The sequence below is a fragment of the Leopardus geoffroyi genome, chromosome B1 (assembly GCF_018350155.1).
Source record: "Leopardus geoffroyi isolate Oge1 chromosome B1, O.geoffroyi_Oge1_pat1.0, whole genome shotgun sequence".
NCBI lineage: Eukaryota > Metazoa > Chordata > Mammalia > Carnivora > Felidae > Leopardus > Leopardus geoffroyi.
In genome coordinates this window covers 1,166,738-1,188,753 of record NC_059327.1, presented here as the reverse complement: position 1 = coordinate 1,188,753, position 22,016 = coordinate 1,166,738, and the positions used below count along the sequence as shown (strand labels likewise).

At 56.8% G+C, this 22,016-nt stretch overlaps 1 protein-coding gene and 1 long non-coding RNA gene across 9 annotated transcripts in view; one reads left to right on the top strand and one right to left on the bottom strand.

Annotated features, from left to right (window-relative positions):
* Window positions 1–18,868, bottom strand: part of CLN8 (CLN8 transmembrane ER and ERGIC protein) — a 47,910-nt gene extending 29,042 nt beyond the window's left edge. For 2 of the 8 annotated variants that reach the window (XM_045451623.1, XM_045451659.1), the window contains exons 1-2: window positions 18,757–18,868; window positions 5,245–5,915 (exon numbers count right to left, since the gene is read on the bottom strand). In XM_045451623.1, coding sequence (XP_045307579.1) covers window positions 5,245–5,787 — 543 coding nt within the window. In that variant the 5' untranslated portion in view covers window positions 5,788–5,915; window positions 18,757–18,868. The other 6 variants (XM_045451644.1, XM_045451669.1, XM_045451682.1 and 3 more) reach the window with 5 other exon arrangements.
* On the top strand, window positions 13,141–19,593 carry LOC123584148. Its single transcript, XR_006705192.1, has 2 exons — window positions 13,141–13,379; window positions 18,789–19,593. It is a non-coding gene; the product is annotated as an uncharacterized LOC123584148 (long non-coding RNA).
* Window positions 19,594–22,016: the final 2,423 nt, after the last annotated feature.

Here is a 22,016-nt window from a genome sequence, read left to right as displayed (position 1 = left end):
TCTTCGCTCGCCACTAAAAGCGGTCTTCTTAAGTCATGAATACTCGTATCACAAACACGAACTCTTCCCCATGGAATAATTAGGTGACGTTTGGAAAGCTCGAAGCTGGGGGACCGAGCGTTCTTTGGCATTCCTCAGTGTCACGAGGTGACGGAGCTCCGAGAAAAGCCGGGGACAGGAACGAGCTCTGTGACAACGCACACAGAGAGGGCTTTGTGCGGCCCCGGCTCCCGGCGGTGAGCACCGCACAGGACACAAGCACGACAGCGACGGTTTCTACCTCACCCACCTCGCGTCACGGGCCGGTGTGTCCTAGATGAACCGTATCACCCAGTGTGCGAGTCCCGTGTGAGTCCAAACCACACTGCGGAATCCCAGCCGAGCGGGAGACGCTAAGAACGGGCCCCTGCTTTTGAGATAGAAACCCGTCTTACACGACGGTGACGTTTTCGGTCTTGATTCACACCCTTCAGTGTGTCATCAAATCAGACCTGGATGGTGGGCAGATTCTTGAACAGGACGCCCAACCGTGCGTGAATTTGGCAACTTTATTAAAAGCTAAAAGGATTTCCACACGTCAGGCGGCACATACATACAGCAGCGTGTGAACTGCAAGGAAACAGCTAGAGTTTCTGACCTAAGCTACCGCGTTTTAGGGCACAGTTCTGTCGCTGGGACCTGCTTGCTCCGTAGAGTCGACACAGCGAATGGTGTTGAGAAGCGACCACACCAAGACCCCCTTCTCCATCCTGCGTACACAGCGCCCGGCAAACCGCAGAGACCGCAGAAAACGGCCCAAACCAGGCCTGTCGCCCGCGCCCCCCCACGGCTGGAGTCCGCCTTCTTCGTGGGGATGCTGGGGACCGGAGGCCGGGCCTCCCGGCACACCTGAGGAGGGAGACACCTGGAGACCCCCAGCAGCCCTGCTCCAGGCGGGGCACAAACAGGTCTGGAAAGACACCGTGAAGCCGTTCGACACCGACCGCCCGAGCACAGGAAAGAGAAAGATTTTCATGTCTTCTTTTCAAGAGCATCCTCCAAAAAATGACAAAAATTTGACGTAGCTAATAATCTATCTTCTCGGAACACGCGAATCACAGCCCAAGCTCGCGCGTCTTGTGGGCTGTGGTGCCGGTCACCACGGGGCACGGTGTCCCAGCGCACGGACAGACGCGGCTCCTTTCGGGGCTCCTTCCCGGGGCTTTCTTCCAGCCACGTCTGCTGTGAAGCCTGGTGTTCTCATGTGTGAGGGGGCAGAGAAGACAGGACGGCTGGGCCACCGCCTGTCTGACCCGCACACCCTCCGTCCACACCCGGCCACGACGCCACCGGTGCCGTGCTCACAGCCAGAGGGCACAGGGAAGCGTCCGCCCTGCCCTCCGTCCTCAGGAGGCCCCGCTCCGTGGGGAGGACACCCACGAGGGCAGCGCCGAAAAGCCACGTGGCGTGAGTGGGCGGGTCCCAAGTCACAGCACCTTACCTAAAATGACCCACACCCGGACCAGCGGCTTCCATGACCGTTCAGAGCTCGGCTGAGTTGAAACGCTCCTTCACTTCATTAACGGTTTCCAGCTTCCCCCCAGATCACTCCTGTCCGAGGACCTCACGCCATCCCCAAGCCTCCCATCCACAAGCAGCTGTCCAGGTGCTTAAACCGCCCGGCTGCTGTAGCGCCCCACACACCTGCCCCGGTTCACCTGCCAGCCCGGCCCCCTGTCCCCCTGCATGGCACCTGCCCCTCTATTGCCACGTCCTCCTGTGGCACCGGTGGGGCGGCCCTGGGGGACGACGGGACTGCTGGGCACGTGGCCAGGTAAGTATGAACAGTCTGCACCCTTACACTGCTAATTCCCTTCCGGTGTGCGTACAGCATCGACCCCCAAGGACCCTGAAGGCAGTGTGGTGTTTCCTACTTCTCTGTTTTCTCCCAAAGCTTACCACAGTGTGCAGGAGTGACACAACCCATGTGTGCTGACTGCAGTAGACGTTTACAAAACAAAAAGCTGTATTTCAAGTTTCACGTAAAACAGGCTGTGAACGTGTCATACGAGATGGCCAGAATCTGTGCCAGGGTAGAATTCTAAGAGTTTAACCTGAACATCTTGATCTCAGAATAAGAATCAAGATGTAGACAGACGACACACATCTTTTAAAAACACGCTTTTAAAAACATAAAGGAAACAAATACACAGATAACAATTCCAGGTCCTAAACAACCTTATTCAGAAACAAAAACACGAGAAAACCATCCCGATGTGTGACAGCCGCCAGTGAGACGGCGGGCAGGAAGCCTGGATCCGCCCTCCCCACAGACACTGATTTAGCAACCATTCACACACACGGTCCCTCCGTGAGAAATGCGACACTGATGGAGAGGCCCCTGTGCAGGAGAGCCCACACTCGCCGCGGCCGGGAGGGGCACTCAGGGCACCCTCCCGCACCACACGATCGGGAAGAGACCCCAGAGGAGGAAGGAGCTGCGGCACGCGCCCAGCACCCCAACTTTTTCGAGGGGCTCCCAGAGGACTGGCCTCGAGCTCGCTGGTCCTGGAGTTCTGACAGTCCGGCAGAGCCCGGCTGCCCATGGGGAGCAGCGGCAATGGCTTGGGTGGTCGACCCCACAGCAGTCTGCTCTGCCCCAGAGCCTGGGGCCAGGCTGACCCGCGGGGTCGTGTCCCGTGTGAGGAGTGTGTGCAGCCTGGAGAGGTGCCCTCCTGGTCTAATGCACAGACAGCAACGGAGCTGGGAGCGGGACCAGGCAAGGGAGCTCTGAACCAAGGAACAAGGAGAACCCTCCAAAAGCACCCCCTGGTGAGACGGGACTAAAGGGTTTACGTGACAGAGAATTACACACAACTATCACGAAGATGCTCACTGAAGTCACGAGAACAACATGCACGACCACAAGCGAGAATTTCAAGCCAGACAGAAGAATGTTTAAAAACAAGTACTAGACAGAAATCAAGGAGCTGAGAACACGGTGAAGAACAGAAAAGTTCACTAGAAAGTTTACCAAAGTGATCTACAGATGTAACGCCATCCCTACCAGAATCGCGATGCTTTTTTACAGAAACAGAAAAAACAATTCTCAAATTCACAGGAAACCACAAAAGACCGCAAATAGTCATGTCACTCTTGAGAAAAAAGAACAACGATGAAGGCATCACACTTCCTGATTTCAAACTCTATCTCAAAGCTAATCAAAGTTGCCCGGCACTGACACGCAGTCCGATGGAACAGAACGCAGAGCCCAGAGAGAAATCCACCAGGTATGGTCAGTCCATTTCTGACAACGGGACAAGGGCAGTACCTTCGACAGGTGCTGCTGGGGAGACTGGACAGCCACGTGCAAAGGAACGAAATGGGACCACGTTCCCACACCAGACACAAAAGGCAAGTCAGAATGGACTCGAGTCTTAAAAATAAGACCCAAAGCTGAGACTCCTGGAAGAAAACATGGGGGAAAAACCTTCATGACGCTGGTCTTGGCAATGATTTCATGGATAGACACCAAGGGCAGGCAACAGAAATAAAAACAAACAACCGGGGCTGCATGAAACGAATATCCTGCTTTAAGCAAAGGAAACGCTCACTGGGGTGAAAACACAACCTACAAAGTGGGAGAAAATATCCGTGAACCACATAACTGATAACAGATTAGTCTTCAACATACATAAAGAACCACAACTCGATCGTAAAAAACAAAAAAAATCAGATTCAAAAAATGGCCTAAGGACTTGAACCGTTTTCCAGAGAGGCCAACAGCTGTATGAAAAGATGCTCAGCATCACTCGGAACCTGGACCCACAGGGAGGAGCCGCCTCGCACCTGTCAGGACGGCTTTCGTCAAGCACACGAGACAAGTGTTGGTGAGGGTGTGGAGAGACAGGAAGCCTCGCAGTGTGGGGAGAGTGAAGATGGGGCAGCCGCTGTGGAAAATGGTTCGGAGGTTTTATTTTCTAACACCGAGCTACCTTATGATCCAGCAGACCCACTTCTGAGTAGTTTTCCAAAATGACCGAAATCACGATCTCGAAGAGCTGTTAACTCCTTCCCTGTGACACACAACAGCTAAGACACATAGACAACCGCAGCGCCCGCGGCAGGCGCACGACACGGAAAGTGTGCTGTACACACAGAACGGAAAACTGTTCAGCCTGAAAAAAGGAGATTCTTTGATATGCAACGTGGATGAGCCTTGAGGACATGATGCTCAGAGTGGCGAGCCCGTCACAGAAGGACAAACACGGCATGGTTCCACGATACGAGTTACCTACAATGGTCAAACTCACAGATCAGTGTGGAATGCCGGGCGCCCGGGGCTGGAGGAGGGCGGCAGGGAGCTACTTATCACCAGACATGAAGTGTCGGCCACGCAACGGGAGACAAGCTCAAAAGAGCTGCAATAATACCGTTACCTAAAAACTGGTTAAAAGGGTAGATCTCAAGTGTTAACATAAGATGAGATAAACATTTCAGAAAGATGTGTGTATTCACATATACACTTTTGGACCTTGTTTCAAAAACATTTGAAAGAAAGAAAAACAAAATCATGTTTTCTGGGGCTTACAGAATACGATCAGCTCAGATCCACTGTTTTATTATGGAGCCAGAAGCTTAAAACATTTGTTTAAAATTAGCAGGGGCACCTGGGTGACTCAGTCGGTTAAGCCTCCGACTTTGGCTTAGGTCATGTCAGAGTGCGTGGGTTCAAGCCCCATGTCGGGCTCTGTGCTGACAGCTCGGAGCCCGGAGCCTGCTTTGGATTCTGGATTCTGAGTCTCCCTCTCTCTCTGCCCCTCTCCCACTTGTGCTGTCTCTCTCTCCCTCTCTCAAAAATAAATGGCATTAAAAACATTGTTTTAATAAAATAAAATAAAATAAAATTAGTGACATGGAAGGGCGCCCGGTGGCTCAGTCGGTTAAGCGTCTGACTCTTGGTTTCTGCTCAGGTTGTGATCTCACGGTTCGTCGGGCTCTGCTCTGACAGCGTGGAGCCTGCTTGAGATTCTCTCTCCCTCTCTCTCAAAATAAATAAATGTTAAAAAAATTAGTAACACGGAATTCAACAAAATGAGCGGTTACTGTGGACGCCATGACCTGGTCTGGCGGGGACCCCGAGCGTGGCGCACAGGGAAGCCGTGGCACGGACGCGAGACGGGAAGGGGGCCCTGCCCGGCTCCCCGGGTCGTGCTGACGAGGGCAGAGAGGACAGGTGAGCCCCACGCCCGCGGAAACACTCACCTTCAGGAGCATCCAGGAAACGCAGGTGAAGGGGGTGCTGACCTCCAGGAGCAGCGTGATCATGGCCAGGTAGTGGCCGGCTCTGAGGTTGACCACCGAGCCGAGAAAGCCCAGGAAGGCAAAGAGGTGGTGGACGACCAGAAACCAGTCAAACGTCCGGAAGAGCACGTTGGACACGTGAACCGCGACGTTTTCAAAGAGAAAGAATCCCGTTGCCGTCGCCACGTGAAACCAGCACCAGTTCTGCTGGCCGCGCGCCTTATCGGCCTGGAGCACGGGGTCCGCCAGCAAGGCCCACAGGCCCGCGGCCGTGCTCTGAACGCCAAAGACCGCGCGGGTGGCCGCCAGGTTCCAGAAGACCTTCTCTCTGGCCACCAGGGAGCGGTAGGTGGCATTCAGGGAGGATGACAGCTGGTGGCAGACGACGAAGACGCCCACGTAGAAGACGAAGCCGGCGACCACGAGCGTCGAGCGGATCTTCCAGGACGTGTAGTCCAGGTCGAAAATGCTCCCTGCTGTGCCGCCATCGCTCACGTGAGTCATCGTCCTAGGTGCGGGGGATTAAAGGCGTCCCAGGACCAATGCAGGGCTCGGGCGCCCACGCCGCGTCTCGTCCCACGAGGCACCGTCCGTGCAGGTGCGTCTGGGCTCGTCATGTATTCGTCTCCGACCTGAAGAAGGAAGACAGGCTCACATGTGTGGACGGGATGGGGGCCCCCCCACTTCTCTGCTCCTGCAGGACACACACAGTGCTGGGAGAGGGAGTGTCACGAGCCCTCTGTCCTCATGTGCTTGCAGACAGGCAGGCAGGCAGGCATGCGCATGGACACACACACACACACACACACACACACACACACACACACGAAGCAGGGAAGCGCCACCGGCAGCACCTGAGGAGGAAAGGAGAGGGCATGGGAGCCGGGAGGTGGGGCGGCAGCAGTGGTGAGACTGATGGCACACACCATCCGGGACTCTGCCGCGGGGACGCCCTGCTCACAGCCTGGGTCACACTCCACGGGGTGAGACACTTAGGCAACCACACCGGGATATGCTTTGTGAAAGCTTCTCACACCCCCCAGGGACAGCCCTGCCCTGCCCTCTACAGGCTGCACACAGTACTGTGCAGGGTACACGCCCCGGCCGGGCTGCGGGCAGACTTCACACTGCGCTCGCTCTCGGCATGCAGAAATCACTGTCGGGAGCACAGGAGCAGGGGCGGCTGTGTAGATGGGCTGCAGTAATGTCTGGCACACAGAAGGTGTTTGCAGGACTCAGCACAAGGATTATCATCGCCCGTCACATCAGGGTCCTTATAAACCAGAGGAAAACCCAAGTCCCCAGTTCTAGTCTGTTAACCTGCCTATGGCGTGAAGCCCGTCCACCCTCCCATCTGAAGCCAGTGCAGGGCCTGGATGGGAAAGGGACGAGGCCACCCGTGTGTGCCTATCCCCGCCCTGGACACCGGGAAGGACAGCGTGTCCCGCTCAGGCAGGGGGCTATGCCGAGTCCTTGCCGGAGGAAACCCACCTCCCACCCTGGACCACATCAGCTCTCAAATGCAAGGTGGGAATTCTGATTCCAACCGTGGAAAACATCCCCCACGCTCGGTACGTAAAGACACAAAGGAGGGTGTGGGCATCGCTTACCACTGCCCCGTTTCCAAATCCTTTTCTCCCACACCAGCGGCTGCTACACTCAGAGAAGATATTACGAACGTACTTACCCACTCAAACAGTAAGTGCAATTGAAATAACCCAATATTTTCTCTGTAACAATGTAAAAACAAAACTTCATTCTTTGCCCAGAAATAAAAAACAAAAAAATATTTCTTCTTTTCACAACCGGCCCATTTGCTGTTGCTGACCTCAAGTCCGGCAGAGTTTGGAGACTAAGAGGAACTTCTGGCTGGATTTCCAATACATTTAAGGACCTTCCCGCCTCCACGTTAGAAGACGGCTGTCATACGTTTTATACTAGTTAGCGCGACAGACTGCACTGTGGTGACCGCTAGAGGAAGGTCACCAAAACCCGTGCTCCTGCCCTTCACATGCGTCCCCGCAGAGTCTGAGCACCGTGCTCCCAGGACGGGGTCGGGTGGTGGCTCTTGACCTGCCCCCCGCCCCACCCGACGGCCCTCCTGCACAGGCAGCTGTTTGAAAGCCCAGCCCGTGTCCCTCACCTCTGGGCTCCTGCTGGCGCTGGGTCCTCTAAGAGTCCTTTCCCCACCCGGCCCCACCTGTCAGCCCTTATCTTTCCGATCTCGGCATCAATGCCTTTTCCTCCAGAAGCCCCCTCTGGAAGCCCGGCCTCCACGAGACAAGCAGCTCTCTGTGGGCGGGGCCGGGCCACCTGCCTGCCGCTGTGCCCCCACCGCCTGATACGGCGCCTGGCACAGAGGACGTGCCCAGGAAACACTTGTTGAATATATGCTCCCGTGGTCACATTTACTTAAGTTTGGACGCGTTGTCTGTGAAGCTGCCAAGGCCAGATTCTCGAGTCCTCAGAACAGGAGGAAGGGACCTCTGAAGCGTTCTGTGTCAGCCTCGCAGCGCGGGACCCCAATGTGCAGGAGGGAACCCCAGATCAGGTGCTAGCAAAGCGGCCAGAGTCCCCCCTGGGTCCCCTCCTGCCCACACCTTCCACATCCCACAGCCCTGCAGGGGGCTCACCAGACAGGGCACCTCCTCAGGAGCGGAGGGCTCTCCCACCCACATCTGGGCAACAAGAAGCAGGGCTGGGCAGGGGCCACGGTGCGTTCCAGCTGTCCATCCTTGCGGAGGTCACCATGTCTAGCTGAACTGCGGGCTGTGAGCCCAGAGCCACAGCTGTCCATTTGTGACTATTCGGCGAAAAGAGCTCCTCTGCCCAAACAGTCACGGTGACCACTGTCGGGACGTAGAAGCACTAGCTCCTTTAACCCAAACCACAGAGGCACCTTTTCTAACTACTGAACTCGTGGATTTGATAATGGTCCTGTAATCAAAGGCAAAGATCACAGAAGCATTTGTCTTCCTACTTCTGAGTGAACCAAGCTCTATGGCAGGCTGGCTCTTTGTGGGTATGAATCGATTCAGGGAGGAAAGACAAAAGCACACACGTACACACACGTCCCCCCGGGAGTCCCGAGTCTGCGCCATCGCCCGTGCCCGTGCCCAGGAGTGCTCTGTATCGGACAGGACTGAAGGCGCCGAGGGGGCTGCGCTGGCCGCTTCACGGACTCGTTCTCTGCTCCTGTGATTCACACACCCCCAAACACACGTACCAGTGCACATGCACACAGGTCCGGTCTAATAGAGGACAGGCTGGCGAGAGCGCCTGGGCGTCTGTGTGCTGGTGTGTCGCGTTTATTCCCCCACACGCTCCGACATCGTAAAAACCTTCCTGGCTGCCCAGCCAGGCCAGCCCATTCTTGAGAGCAAAGCAGGGACCTAACCCATCAGAGCCCTGCCTCCCCATCCAGCCCCTGCTCCTGGAGGCACTACTGCTCTGCCTTGACCGTCCCAGGGTCCACCAAAGCCCACCGAAATCATTCAAGTGAGCCAGCCCTCGCATTCATGCTGACCTGCTTGCCTTTCCCATGGAAACCCCAACAAAGGCTGCAGCCTAAACCTTGTCCTGTCTCCTGACCGGTACTTCCCCATGGGGCCCAGCATGGGGCGGGCAGGGCCCGTCTCCAGGGCCCACGAGTGTGATAACCCTGGTTCTCCTGAGCCTCTGCTCTGTGTCCGCTGGTGCCCACACCTGTCTCATAAAAGCACACAGAACAATCTGGTTCTGGAGAGTACCTCCTAACCCCACAAGGGTGGGGGAGGCTGAAGTTTACAGGTGCAGGTCAACTTCCTGCAGAGATTTCCAGGGTTGGGTAGAAAGGAAGCCTCACCTCCAAGCACGTGATGGTAACCATTACAAGAGTCACCCTGCACAAAACTGTAAACTCTGCTAAACTATGGACTCCCCCGAAGACTTCTTGTACTCTTCCACGAGCCAGTCACGAGGTCTGGGTGACAGTTCCCATTTTGCCACAGTTGCGTGAGTATGCTCTTAGCCAAGGCTCCCAGCTTCTGTGGCTCCTCTGCCCGGGCCTCTAAGCCTCAGGCTCGGCCCACTGGTGAGCCAGGACAAGTGCCGTATCAGGAAGCTTGGGCTCAGGATCGAGGGACCCCAGGGTGCCACGGCCAAAGGAACAAGAACGGTGGAATCCGACCCTGGTTCCACTATTTAGGGCCATGCTTGGCCCGTTTCTGAGTGTGAGAATAAAAAATCTACATAAATGCGGGAGAGTGGGCATTGGGTACTAACAGGAGGCACCTACCACGTGCCAGGCATGGTCACCGATTCAGACTGCACTGGCGTGTGACCAGACGGCCCTCAGAGCCCCGGCCCGTGGTGCACAATCAATCGCCTGCGGTGTCTCTTCCACGCGCGTGGGAGATGCCTGTGACTGGGTCCACCTCCAGATTCTGCCTTTACGGCCCCGGAGGGATGGCCACGCTTGCGTATTTCCTAAGCACGCGGGTGCCCCGAGGCAGGTGCGGAGCCGCTGAACTGGCATGACCTCCGCTCCCCATCTGGTTGTGAAAACCCAGGAAATCTCAGGTGGGGTGGCCCGGTCTCTTCCTTCTTCCAAACAAGGTCAGCGGAACTCAAAGGCAGCACACAGCGGCAGTGGCTTTAAACGTGAGCCACACACAATCCAAGAAAAGCTGATTATCCTGCTGGAAAGAAATGCTCAAAGCAAGCCACTGTGAGTCTCTCTTTTCTACTGCCCCTCCCTTGACGCTCCTGCCCCCCACCAAGCAGCATAGGGACAAGGGGGTCCTGAGGGTCTGGGAGGGGACGGCCTCAGTGTGCCTCCAGGGTGGAGACGTGCACCGTCCCGGGTAAAGGGAACGGAAAAGCGGAGGTTCTGAGACAGGGATCCGCTCACCAAACTCACAGTCCTCTGGAGGATGGTAGGACACAGGCCCGTTCCTGGGTCCACATGTTTCAGAACCACACGCTTGAGTCGCTGACAGTAAGACCACGTGAGGCAAGGACGGAGGCGCAAGGCTCCTGAGGAGGCCCAAGTAAGGCGGCCGGGGGCGGGCCAGCTCTCCACGTGGGTGATGGGAAACTGGCTGCCAGGGCTCAGAAATCCGAGAAAAAACACTGTCCTTTAAGGTACACCACAGAGGGGTGCCTGGGGGGCTCAGGCGGCTAAGCGTCGGACACTTGATTTCGGCTCAGGTCACGATCTCGCAGTTCACAGGATCGAGCCCCGCATCTGGCTCTGTGCTGACAGTGCAGAGCCTGCTTGGGATTCTCTCTCTTTGCCCCTCCTCCCCTCACTCTCTTTCTCTCAAAATAAATAAACTTAAAAATTATTTTAAAGTACACCATGGAAAACACGAGGAGCCTTCTAGACCTTTTTGAGGACAGTATCATATATATACATACGAATATATATTAAAAAATAAAAACAGCTGCAGACAGTAGTTAAGAGTCAGACATCGAAACAAAACAGGAGAGCGGAGCTGAGACAGACGGGTGCCAGCAAGGCAGTGCAGACAGGGTGGGGCCGACCTCCAGTTCTCCTGTCTTTCCCTGGCCTGTCACCCTGCTCACACCCCTCTGAGATGGCACAGAGGACACTAGGGTCACCACTGTCCCATTGCCACACGCCCGCCTCCCAGACTGGAGGGCTCCTTTCTGGGGCCTGAAGTCTAGAGGGTGGTCACAGCTGGAAGTCCCTGTTCCCTCTCGGGGACGGCGGAGGCCCAACAGCTCACCTCAGGCTTTGTTTCCATCTGGAAAGCGTCCAAGTCCAGGTGGCTGAGGAGCTGTGGGGGCCGGGGGGGAGGCACTGGTTCCTAGAGAGGGGCCCAGGGTCCCCCACCCAACTCTCTGCAGCTGTTTTCTTTTGGAAAAAAAATCTACCTACAAACCTCGTCTTTCTAAGATTCGCTGGTTTCAATGGATGCATTGCGCTGGGCCAGCCATTTTTTAAAAATTTAACAAGCATTAGTTTCAGGGCCACAGTGTGACATGTCAGCCCTGTCTCCAGGGATGGGACTCCATGGCCACCAGGACGCTGAGAACTCCATCTGACGCCCACTGAAGAGTTCACCGGGGGCTAAATTGCTAAACTGCCAAATACTAGCAGTTCTGTATTTGGCTACGATAATTGATCCAAAACTTGGAAATGAGGAAGGGTGTATGCTTTCTACATCATGCTGGATGACTGCTTAACAAACCTCGTGAGGATCACTTGACTTGGGAGGTAACTGTCACCCTTTCTTGGGGACCAGCCATTTCAGTCAGAGAAGTTAGAGGTTAAACCATGACACTGATAAGGGGCTATCCTCCCCTTTAGGCCCCAGGAAGAGATAGTGCGCGGTTGTGGTTTCAGTGGGCCCAGACACTCACCACTGCCCTGCCTCACCCGGCACGCCTCTCCGACCCTTTCATTCACTCGTTTTTGAACCGGCTTTTCATCCTGCTGGGTCCACAGTCAAGGAGACCAAAGTCACCTGACACGTGTTCCCTGTCTGTGTGAGACCCATGTGTGTATCACTTTGAGAATGATGGTTTGGTCGTGTGTAAAAATGTTTCTTCCAAAATCAAAAGAAATTCAGACTCCAGGAACAGAACAAAATTCAGAAAATCTGACCAAGCATATAAATACAAAAATAAAACCCTGTAATCCTCCAAGCCAGCTCCAGGCCGCATTACTATTTTCGATTCAATCGATTCACTAAATATAAGCTCTTACTAATTTTTCCCCTAAAAAAGGACCGGGGAAACATACTGCCTGGCGCCTGCTCCTTTCCCGTCCACAATTCTGCCTGCAAAGTTATGTCTCCCCCGCACGGAGACCACCCCGCAGGGTGCACCGGCCCATCCAGCGCCCCGTCAGGCTTCCCGTTTCTCACAGCTCCCCACTGCCAGGCAGTGCACGTGGTCCAGGCCTCCCGGAGACCCCAGCACAGGCGCAGCTCCAGTGTTTAGGGACAGGAAGCGCTCGGCGAGAACGCACAGCGAGCGGGCCCTGGGAGCTGCCTGAGGAAGGCTCACAGTCGCGCCCTGCTGCTTCCCGAGCTCCGCGGCTCCCCAGCACAGGCTCCCCTGCACAAGCACAGGGCTGCCCCGCACAAACACCGGGCTCCCCCGCACAGGGCTCCCCCGCACAGGGCTCCCCTGCACAAACACAGGGCTCACCTGCAAGCCGGGCGGCCGGAGCCCAGCGCAGCGCATCTCCGCCCCCGCCCAAGCCGGGACCTCGCTCCCGGCCACGCCGTAGGGGAGCGCAGGCCCCGCCCCGACGGAGAGGACGCCCACCCCGTCCACGCGGCCCCCGCCCCTGCCCGTGCGCCCACCCGCCCACCATCCTCCCTCATCCCGGCACTCACCGCACGGCCGCCGTCACGACCTCGCCGCAAACACGGCTGCGCATGCGCACGTCCGGTGGGCGGGGCCTATCGCGGGGCCGAACGGAACCACGGGCGCGGGGGCGGGGCCTAGCGCGGACCGGACGGAACCGCGGGGCGGGGGCGGGGCTTAGCGCGGGGCTGAACGGAACCAGGGGCTCGGGGGCGGGGCCTAGCGCGGACCTAACGGAACCGCGGGGCGGGGGCGAGGCCTAGCGCGGAACCGAACGGAACCGCGGGGGCGGAGCCTAGCGCGAACCGGACGGAACCGCGGGATGGGGGCGGGGCCTAGCGCGGGACCGAAAGGAACCAGGGGCGCGGGGCGGGGCCTAACACGGACCTAACGGAACCGCGGGGCGGGGGCGAGGCCTAGCGCGGGACCGAACGGAACCGCGGGGGCGGAGCCTAGCGCGAACCGGACGGAACCGCGGGATGGGGGCGGGGCCTAGCGCGGGACCGAACGGAACCAGGGGCGCGGGGCGGGGCCTAACGCGGACCTAACGGAACCGCGGAGGCGGGGCCATGGGGGCGCGGACCTGGCTCCCACTTGCGGCCCCTGCCCTGCCTGCCCTGTACTCTAGGTTGTGCGCAGACCCTCGCCGCCCTCGTCACGCCCCAGGCTGACCCCGGGAGAGCAGCGGCTGTCTGAGGAAAGGGACCGTCTGACAGACCCCACCGTCGCGGGGGTGCTGGGTCCCCGCAACGTCTTTGTGCCCACCGCCCACGGTAGGGCCCCGGGGATCGCGCACTGCAGAGACAAGCCCGCGGAGCCCCCAACCCCCACCGGGACCTCACGGAGACCCCATGGAGCCCCCCCCCTGAAAATTCACGGAGACCCCACGGAGACCCCATGGAGCTCCCCCCCACCCCGGGGACCCCACCGAGTCCCCTCGGACCCCCCACTGAGTCCCCGCGGAGCCACACCCCCCCCCCCGGGGACCCCACCGCGACCCCAAGGAGCCCCCCCCCTGGGATTTCACGGAGACCCCACACAACCCCCACTGGGACCCCTCCCCCGAAGGCCCCCTCCCCTCCCCCGGAAGCCCAGGGATGCAGCTCACAGCTGGGCCGCAGCTGGAGGCCCCAGCTCCACACCAGCCACACCGGGGTGACTCAGCAATCAGAGGCTTGGAAATGGGGAACATTCAGATAGTTTCACTTCCCAACCGTGGCCTTTGGCGAACAGGGACTTCTCTCGACCCTAGTTTCTGGTCTGCAAAGTCCGTAAGACTGCCCCACTGAGTGGCCTGTCCCGACTGTCACTCCTCCTCTGTGTGTGGTTTTGTAAACCCCTGGAGGCAAACCTTGGGCACACGGTGTTAAAGTCATCCCCTGGGAACTCCTTATCTTCCGGAGAAAGCGGTTGTTTTAGTCTCCCCAGGACCCTGGTTGCTTATGGTGGCTTGTGGTTTCCAGAGCCCCTCTGGGCATGTGATGGATATCCAGCAGGCCCCCTCTCCTGGCGGTGTGCCCCCCACATCACCTCATCACCTGGGCTCCTGGCCCTCAGAATCTGCTTCTGTGAAACGGAAACTAGGACAGCATCCACTCGGAATACTGCCCAGGGAACTAGATGTTATGATGGGAACAGTGGTTGGCATTATATTGGCATTCAGTGCCTGCTACTTAGTCATACAAAGTCATTAACTGTAGGAACTGCCAACTGGGTGTCAAACTCCCCTGTCCTTATCTTCACTGTCCAGGTGAGGCAGCCTCCAGAACGAAGACTTCCGTGGGAAAGGCAAACCTTGCCGGCCTTGCCTGTGCCCCTAGTTTCTCCCATAGTTCAAGAACCAGCCCACAGAAGACAGAGCCCAGGGGCTTAGAATTGGGGGTTTGGTTTTTGAGTGAAGATGGCCAGGCAGCCTGGCCTTGTGTAAACCCCCTGGCTTTGGACCCAGACAGCCCTGGCCTCCGGGACCACCAGCTTCGAGAAGTTGGCGTGCAGCCTCTCAACCCCTGAGCTCTGTTGGAAAATGTGGGAACAGCACCTGGTAGGGGGCTCTGAGGTCTCCAGGGGCACTGACTCATCTGGACACAGCTCCAGGTCAGCACGCAGTAGGGCCCTTGCCCCTGAATATTCCCCTGAAGCCTTTTCTTCCTTAACCACATCTACCACCGCCGGACACTTTGTGTTTTTATGTGTTTGTTTCAATAATTTTTTGTTTTCTGTGTCTTTCAACTAAAATGTGCCCTGCATGAAGAGGGACTTGGCCCTGCTCCCTCTTTTTTTTTTTTTTTTTAACCGTTTATTTTGAGAGAGTGGGGGGGGGGGGAGGGACAGAGAGAGGGAGAGAGAATCCCAAGCAAGCTTTGTGCTATCAGCAGGAAGCCAGACGTGGGGCTCAGTCTCATGAACCCTGAGATCATGACCTGAGCCCAAATCAAGAGTCAGACGCTTAACCCACTGAGCCAGGCGCCAGGCGCCACCCCACCCCCCACTCCCTAGAACATCCTCAGTGACCAGTGACTGCCGACTTGTGAAAAGCCATTTAACCCGCACCCACATGCCTGCACCCATCCAGCCTCCTACATGAGAGGCCCTCAAAAACTTTATTGAACTAAGAATATGACAGATCCTGAGTCACACGCTTTTGTTTTGTTTATTTTCCCTTCCCTGAGATGTGCTGAAGGTAACCACTGCCCATGTACATCTGGGGCCAATGTGGGGATAAAGTGAGGCGTTTTAACTGTGAATGTTCTTTGAAAGTAAGGTATCAGAAGATCAGTCTAGACCTTCAGCACATCAGGAAGACGGTTTCCATTCCCATTCAGGTTTTCAAGTTCAGCGCTTTTTTTCTGGTGTGTGCCACCTTGCTTTAGGTGAAACCCTGGTCCTGAGTGTCACATAAAAATGTAGCTATAGGGCACCTGGTGGCTCAGTGGGTTGAGCATCTGACTTCGGCTCAGGTCATGATCTCATGGTTCGTGTGGTCCAGCCCCGCATCGGGCCCTGTGCTGACAGCTCGGAGCCTGGAGCTGCTTCGCATTCTGTGTCTCCCTCGCTCTCTGCCCCTCCCCTGCCTGTGCTTTGTCTCTCTCTCTCCCTCAAAAATAAGTAAAGATTAAAAAACTTGTTTTACATGTAGTTGTAGTGGTGACTGTGCGCTGGTGCGGTGTGCGGCCTCTCGGGGCGCCTCCCTTTCCTCGCCCTCAGTGCCACCTTATGAATACAGAGCTGAGGCTCGTAGAAACCAAGCGACAACTTGCTCAGTCAGTCTCATAGGCAGAAACCGCCTCAGCTAGAATTTAAATGTTCAAGGACTGTGCCTTTCCACTCTGCCCTCTTTGATGCATCGTGGTAAGATCAGTCATTTGGAAAACAATCCAGGGACAGCCAGTAACAACCTGGTGCAACTCAGAAGACAGACGGCACTGCAGCCTTATTTCTGCTCACAGGGGACCCGCGGGACTGTCCTCCCGGTGAGGCCACAGGGATCCACAGACTGTCTTCCTACTGAGGCCCCTGTGGGCCCAAGCGGGTCACCGGCCCCTCCCTCCAGCAGATGCCACAACATATCTGCTGTGTGTGACACAGCCTGGCAGGTGCTTTCCGGAAATGGTTCATTCACAACCATTTGGCTGGCCTGGCACGTCCTGGGATGCGCGTAGGCATATTCTCGCACTTCCTAGGTGAGAAAGCCAGGGCTCCGGTGTGGTAAGGTCAAGGAACCTGTCCCCTCCCCTCAGCTGCTGAAAGATGAGGCTGACTTTTGAAATTCAAGGCCATGAGGTGTTTGGAGGCAATTGAAACTGATTTTTTGGGGGCGGTGGGTAGGACAGTTTTAATATTACCTTTCCTTTCTGATCGTGTAAGCAATAAGGCTCATTGCTTGCTTAAGAACAAGACAAATTTTTAAAAGACCTTAATTAGCGGGGGTGGGGTGGGTGCAGTGAGATTTCTCCTCTTCTTTTTTCTTTCCTTTTTTTTTTATTTTTTATGCTCACTTCTTTTTGCAACAGAGTGCAAGTGGGGGAGGGGCAGAGAGAGAGGGAGACACAGAATCTGAAGCAGGCTCCAGGCCCTGAGCTGTCAGCACACAGAGCCCGACGAGGGGTTCGAACCCATGAACCGTGAGATCATGACCTGAACAGAAGTTGGACGCTTAACCTACTGAGCCACCCAGGTGCCCCTCTGGTTATTTCTCGGTAAGAACCAAGAAATAAGTGGACAGGCTGTCATGGGGGGAGGGGGAGCTTTCCCCTTTTAAATCCCTGTATTTGTTACCAGAGAACACAGTTAGCTGAGGAGGAGAGATATTCCAAACATTTTAGGGGTGCCTGGGTGGCTCAGATGGTTGAGTGTCCCACTTCAGCTCAGGTCATGATCTCACGGTTTGTGGGTTCGAGCCCCTCGTCAGGCTCTGTGCTGACAGCTGGGAGCCTGCTTCAGATTCTGGGTCTCTGTTTTTCTCTGCCCCTCTCCTGCTCATGGTCTGTCTCTCTCTCTCTCTCAAAACTAAATAAATATTAAAAAAAATTTTTAATACATTGGACCCCAGTTCACGATCTGCAGACCACAGATCAGAAACGAACACGGGATTCTCTGGACACCTGCACTGCCAATGAGGAGGTTCTTGGCCCCGCTGTGATGGAGACGCTCCCTGACCTGCTCTCCTGGGGCTCCTCTTACCCTCAAGGCCCCGACCTTGGGGCTCTGCCCTTGCACGTTCCGTCCAGTTGTGGCAAAATCCCTACCCTTGACACATCTCCTCAGCCTGCTTTGGCAAGAATGCTGTTGGGCTGGTCCGGCGGGAATGCCCCAGCATGAGGCTTCCCACCCACCGGCACCCCAACACGCACCCACCTCGGCTATAACCCACTTTTCCTTGTGGTGGACTTGCCCACTACCCCGTCCCCTACTGCAAAGCCCACCGCGGGGACACTGCATCAATGGCGGTAGTTTCCTGAATAATGCCTGTGTCAGCACTCTTCAACAAGTGTCACGAGGAACATTTCTTCAACAATTATGGCAAAATGAAAGCTTCTTAGAAAGAAAAAAAAAATGCCAGAGAAGAATGCATTCTTTTGGAATCATTCCTGCCTATATGAGTATTCACTGCATCTGACTCTTTTCTGAAAAGTATGTGTTTGAACCACAAACCATGGTTTTGATGGCTCACGTCCAAGATTTTCAGAGGGCCCTGAACTGGGGTCCCTTTGCTTGGGCTGGTGTTGCGACCTGGGAAGGTGGGAGTGACCTTTCTGAGCCACAAACCTACAAGGCTGGAATTCATCTCAAGTGTCTGGGAACATCAAGGCTTCTGCTCCGTGAGTGTCAGCTGAGCCAGGGCGGGGCTCTCTCTGCAGGACAGGATGATCTGGAAGCCGAGGGCTGTGATTATCTTGGCCCAGAAAGAACCATGAGTCTCGGTTGGCCAAACACACAACCAAAACAACCAGCGTTTAAAAAAGTGCCTCGATAAGAGTGTGTTTGTTCAAGGACCAGGAAGCCAGGCTGTTCCAGAGCGGCCCTGCCCAAGCCGAGCCCGGGCTAGCCGACCCCTCCTGGGGGGCACAGGGGGCGCGTGGGACACTTGGGTCTTCGCAGCCGGTGGGGGTGGGACTGAGGCCCTTCCGGGGCAGAGGCTGCTGCACCCACAGACACAGAACAGCGCCCACAACGAAGGCAGGCAGTAATGCAGAGGCTCAGAAACCCTCACCAACTTCGAACTCACAGGAGCCCAGGCTGCGGTGTGCTAAGCGAGCCTTCCCCCCCCCCTCCCCCCCGCCGCAGGTCTGCCCGGTTCCATCCCCTGGAAAGGGGGGCAGAAGGGGCTCATCCACTGAAGGAAGTGGTGCGGCCTTGAGGAATGTTTAAGTCAGAGCCGCAGAGACAGGATCCCTGCGATCCCTTGGGATTTTTTTGTTTTACCTCAGGTACTAGTTTGGGAACAGACTCACAGGCTCAAAAGTCACCCTCTCCCCCGCCCTCCCCCCCCCCCCCAGCACAAAGTATAATGCGACGCACAAATCAAATATCTAGGCACAGAAAAGGAAATGCGAGGCAGTGTGTTTCGACGGTCAGGTCGAACGTGACACGGCAGGCAGATCCCCACAGCAGGTGGGCCCTTCTCGAACCCGCCGCACAGTGAGAACTTACCTGAGTGTTCTTTCTGCTCTACCTCCCGGCAGGTGCACATTTACAGGGAGAGGCAGGTGCCGCCAGAAGCCACCGGCAGGAATCAGGAAACACTCCCCCGGTTCCCGTCTCCCTGTGATAAGTCACAGCCCTCGTAAAGGAGCCGGACCCGGGCCTCAGGCTCGCCCCTTCACGTCTGTTTGCAGGCCCCCAGGAACCAGACGACCTTCCGTCTTCTCTGGTGCTGGCTGCTCAGTGGCCCGGCGCACGGCCTCCTCTGACGGTGACAATTACAGGTCTGAGTCACTGCGGGCGGAACACGATGTCTATAGGGCTCCCGCTGGCTGGGGCTGTCCACCCTCACCCCTGAGGGAAGCTGGTGCGGGGACCTCGTGCTCACACCCGAGCCTTCGGGCAAACCTGGCCGTCAGGAGCCTACCAGCCAGACCGGCCACACCAGGGTCTGACCTGAGCCAAAGCGGTGCTCGGCCATGACTCTGGAGTTGGGGGTCACATGTCTCCACCAGGAGTACGGCCGGACCTTCATTTCGGCACACCGGCCAAGAGGGCCGTCTGCTCTTTTCTGCCAATAAACATTACCCGTGGAAGTCACTTAGCTCTGACTCCCAGGCGTCCGGGAGCCAAATTCTTGCTATTACACAACCTACTGATAGGAGATAACAAAGCGGTACGTGCTGGAGTTTACAGATAGCAGGAAAACAGAGATTACTCTTGGGGCGGTTACTACCTGCAGAAAGCAACTACCCACATATATAACGCTTTTGTTCATGACGCGTGCTTTATAAACATTATTTTACTGGAGTACGTGCTCAAAGAAGATTAAAGTAAATAAACAAACATGACTGTTTCTCTCCGCCTTGACACATTTTAAAGGGGCAGAGGCATTGCTCTAAAATAGAATGTGTTCCCGGGGTGCCCGGGGGGGGGGTTCAGTCGGTTAAGCATCTGGCTGTTGATTTCCACTCAGGTCACAATGTCACAGTTTATGAGTTTGAGCCCCGTGTCGAGCTCTGTGCTGACAGTGTGGAGCCTGTTTGGGATTTTCTCTCTCTCTCTCTCTCTCTCAAAATAAACATAAAAAAACAAAAACAAAAACAAAAAACGTGTTCTCAACTGAGAAACTAAATCTCGGTTTAAATCGTTATGTCTGTGTGGTTTGTGTATCAATCCTGTGTTTTGCTTTCTATGTTTTAGGATGCTTTGATATGTGGGGGCCTCCCTGATGTCACGGGGACTGCATCCCCTAGGGTGGTGATGACACCCCACCCACCCGCCTGCTTTCTCTGGCTCTCAGCCGTGGGGCTCTGACCCCCGGGGCAGCCCCTGTACCCAGAGGAACTGAAATTACTCAGACCTGCCAGTCCCCGGTATGGTCAGCTGTCCCCTTGCCGGCTCAGTCCCTCCTACGAAAACCACAGTAAGGCTTCCCCCCTCACTTCTTCTGCCCCTGACCGACCCCGGGGCCTCCAGGGGGGTGACCTCGTGGGACCTGCCCTGCCTCCTGTGTCCAGGAATCTGCGACCTTCAGCTGCTTCCTTCATGACGATCACTTCCTGCCTGCGTGTCTCACGAGGCCTGCGTCCAGCAGATCCCGGGCATACACCCTCCGCTCAGTTGTGTACCTCCATTTCCAGAAGAACCCAACAGTTCTTTCAGCCCGGTTGAAAACTAACAAAAAACCAAAGACCAAAAGTCGCCTGAAAACAGAACGCAGCTGACAGCAGCAGGAACAAAACAGTGAGTTTACAAGGTGTCTGTGTTTAAAATCCTCGTGGGTAAGAAGATGTTGGGAGACCGATGCTGCTTTCTCTACGTGGCGTCCGAGGCTCAGAGCTGAGGGCCCGATGGTTTGCGGGGCCCACAGTCTGAGGTGGATAAGAACATCTGAAGTCAGCTCCCCAAGGGCTTTGCTAAGAGACAGCAGCCCCCCCCCCCCCCCCCCCCCCCCCCGACAGGAAGGCATGCGGGCCCGTCCCTTGCCTGCCCTGCGCCCTCCTGGTGTTCCCCGACGTGAAGCCATTCGCTGGCCAACAGAGTCTCCGTCGGTGTAGACGGCACCGGAGGCATCTTTGAATTGCGGGGCCCCGCCCGCCTGCCAGAGAGTCGTCGAGGCGGCCGGCCTCGGAGGTGGCCGGTGCCCCAGAGTCGGAAGGGACCCGGCGCGGGTCAGCCGGAAAGACGGCCGCAAGGCTGCCGGGCTCCCTTTCTCTGGCGCTCAGAGGCTGCGACAGACACCTGACCGCACAGGCCGCCCTGTGACACTGCCCAGTCCTTCCCGCCAGCAATGCCAGACCTGAGGGCGGGCTCTTCCAGGAGGAAACGGGCAAGCTTTGTGTCCGGAACGAGCACTCTCGGGGCATTTAGGTTTGTCTTCTGTGCCGCCGGCACTGTCCACAGGAACCTGGTCCACACGGGACCTCACTGTCAGCAGGGCCACTAACACTGGACTTTCTCGGCTGAGTGTCTTCCGCTCCACGTTTTCGACCGGCATTAAGGCGCGTGGGGTGCAGGCTGGCGGCTCTCTCCTGTATCATGCGGTCACACTGTCACCTATAGGTGTCCCGGGCACCGAGGCCCTAGATCAACACCCTGTGTTACAAGAGACGCGGGCCCCAGAGGGACAGTCCCCGGGACACGTTGACCGGAGCCACAGAGAAGCGGCTGGGGCCAGTCGGGAACGTGGGACACTGGGCGGGACAAGCCAGCGAGCCGGGAGTGAGGAAAAGGTGTCCGGCGTCCGTGGAGGTCACAACGGCCCAGCGTGCTGCGTGAACCCCGGCCTGCCGTGACCAACGCAGAGCGCCCGTCTTCCCGGGACTTCCGCTGATCTTCCTGGGCGGTAGGGGGCGTGGTGAGGTACAGGAACGGTCACTCACGGGAGAAATGGGCGGAGTCGAGTCGAGAGTCCATAGCGCCTGCGCCAAGGCTCAGCGGCCTGGGCGGGGCGCGAGCGTGGCCACGAGCGTGGGCGCGAGGGCTGCTGGGTGACTAGCCGAGGTGACGACGGCCGGTCGTCTGGAGCTGTGGGTCTTCGTCTTCTCGTTTAAAATCCTGTTCTGTGCACTTAGCCGCCCTCAGTCGGCGGGAAAACGTACTTGACCGCGAAACCGTTCTCGCAACGCCCGCTCGCAGGGTGCCCCTCGGGCTCCCGAAGACGAGCCAGAGCGGAGGTGACGGAGACGGCGCGGCTCCTCTGTGCGCAGGCTCCGGGCCGGCGCGGGACTTGTCTGCCTCGGTTCCTTCTCCTGGACACGGGGCCA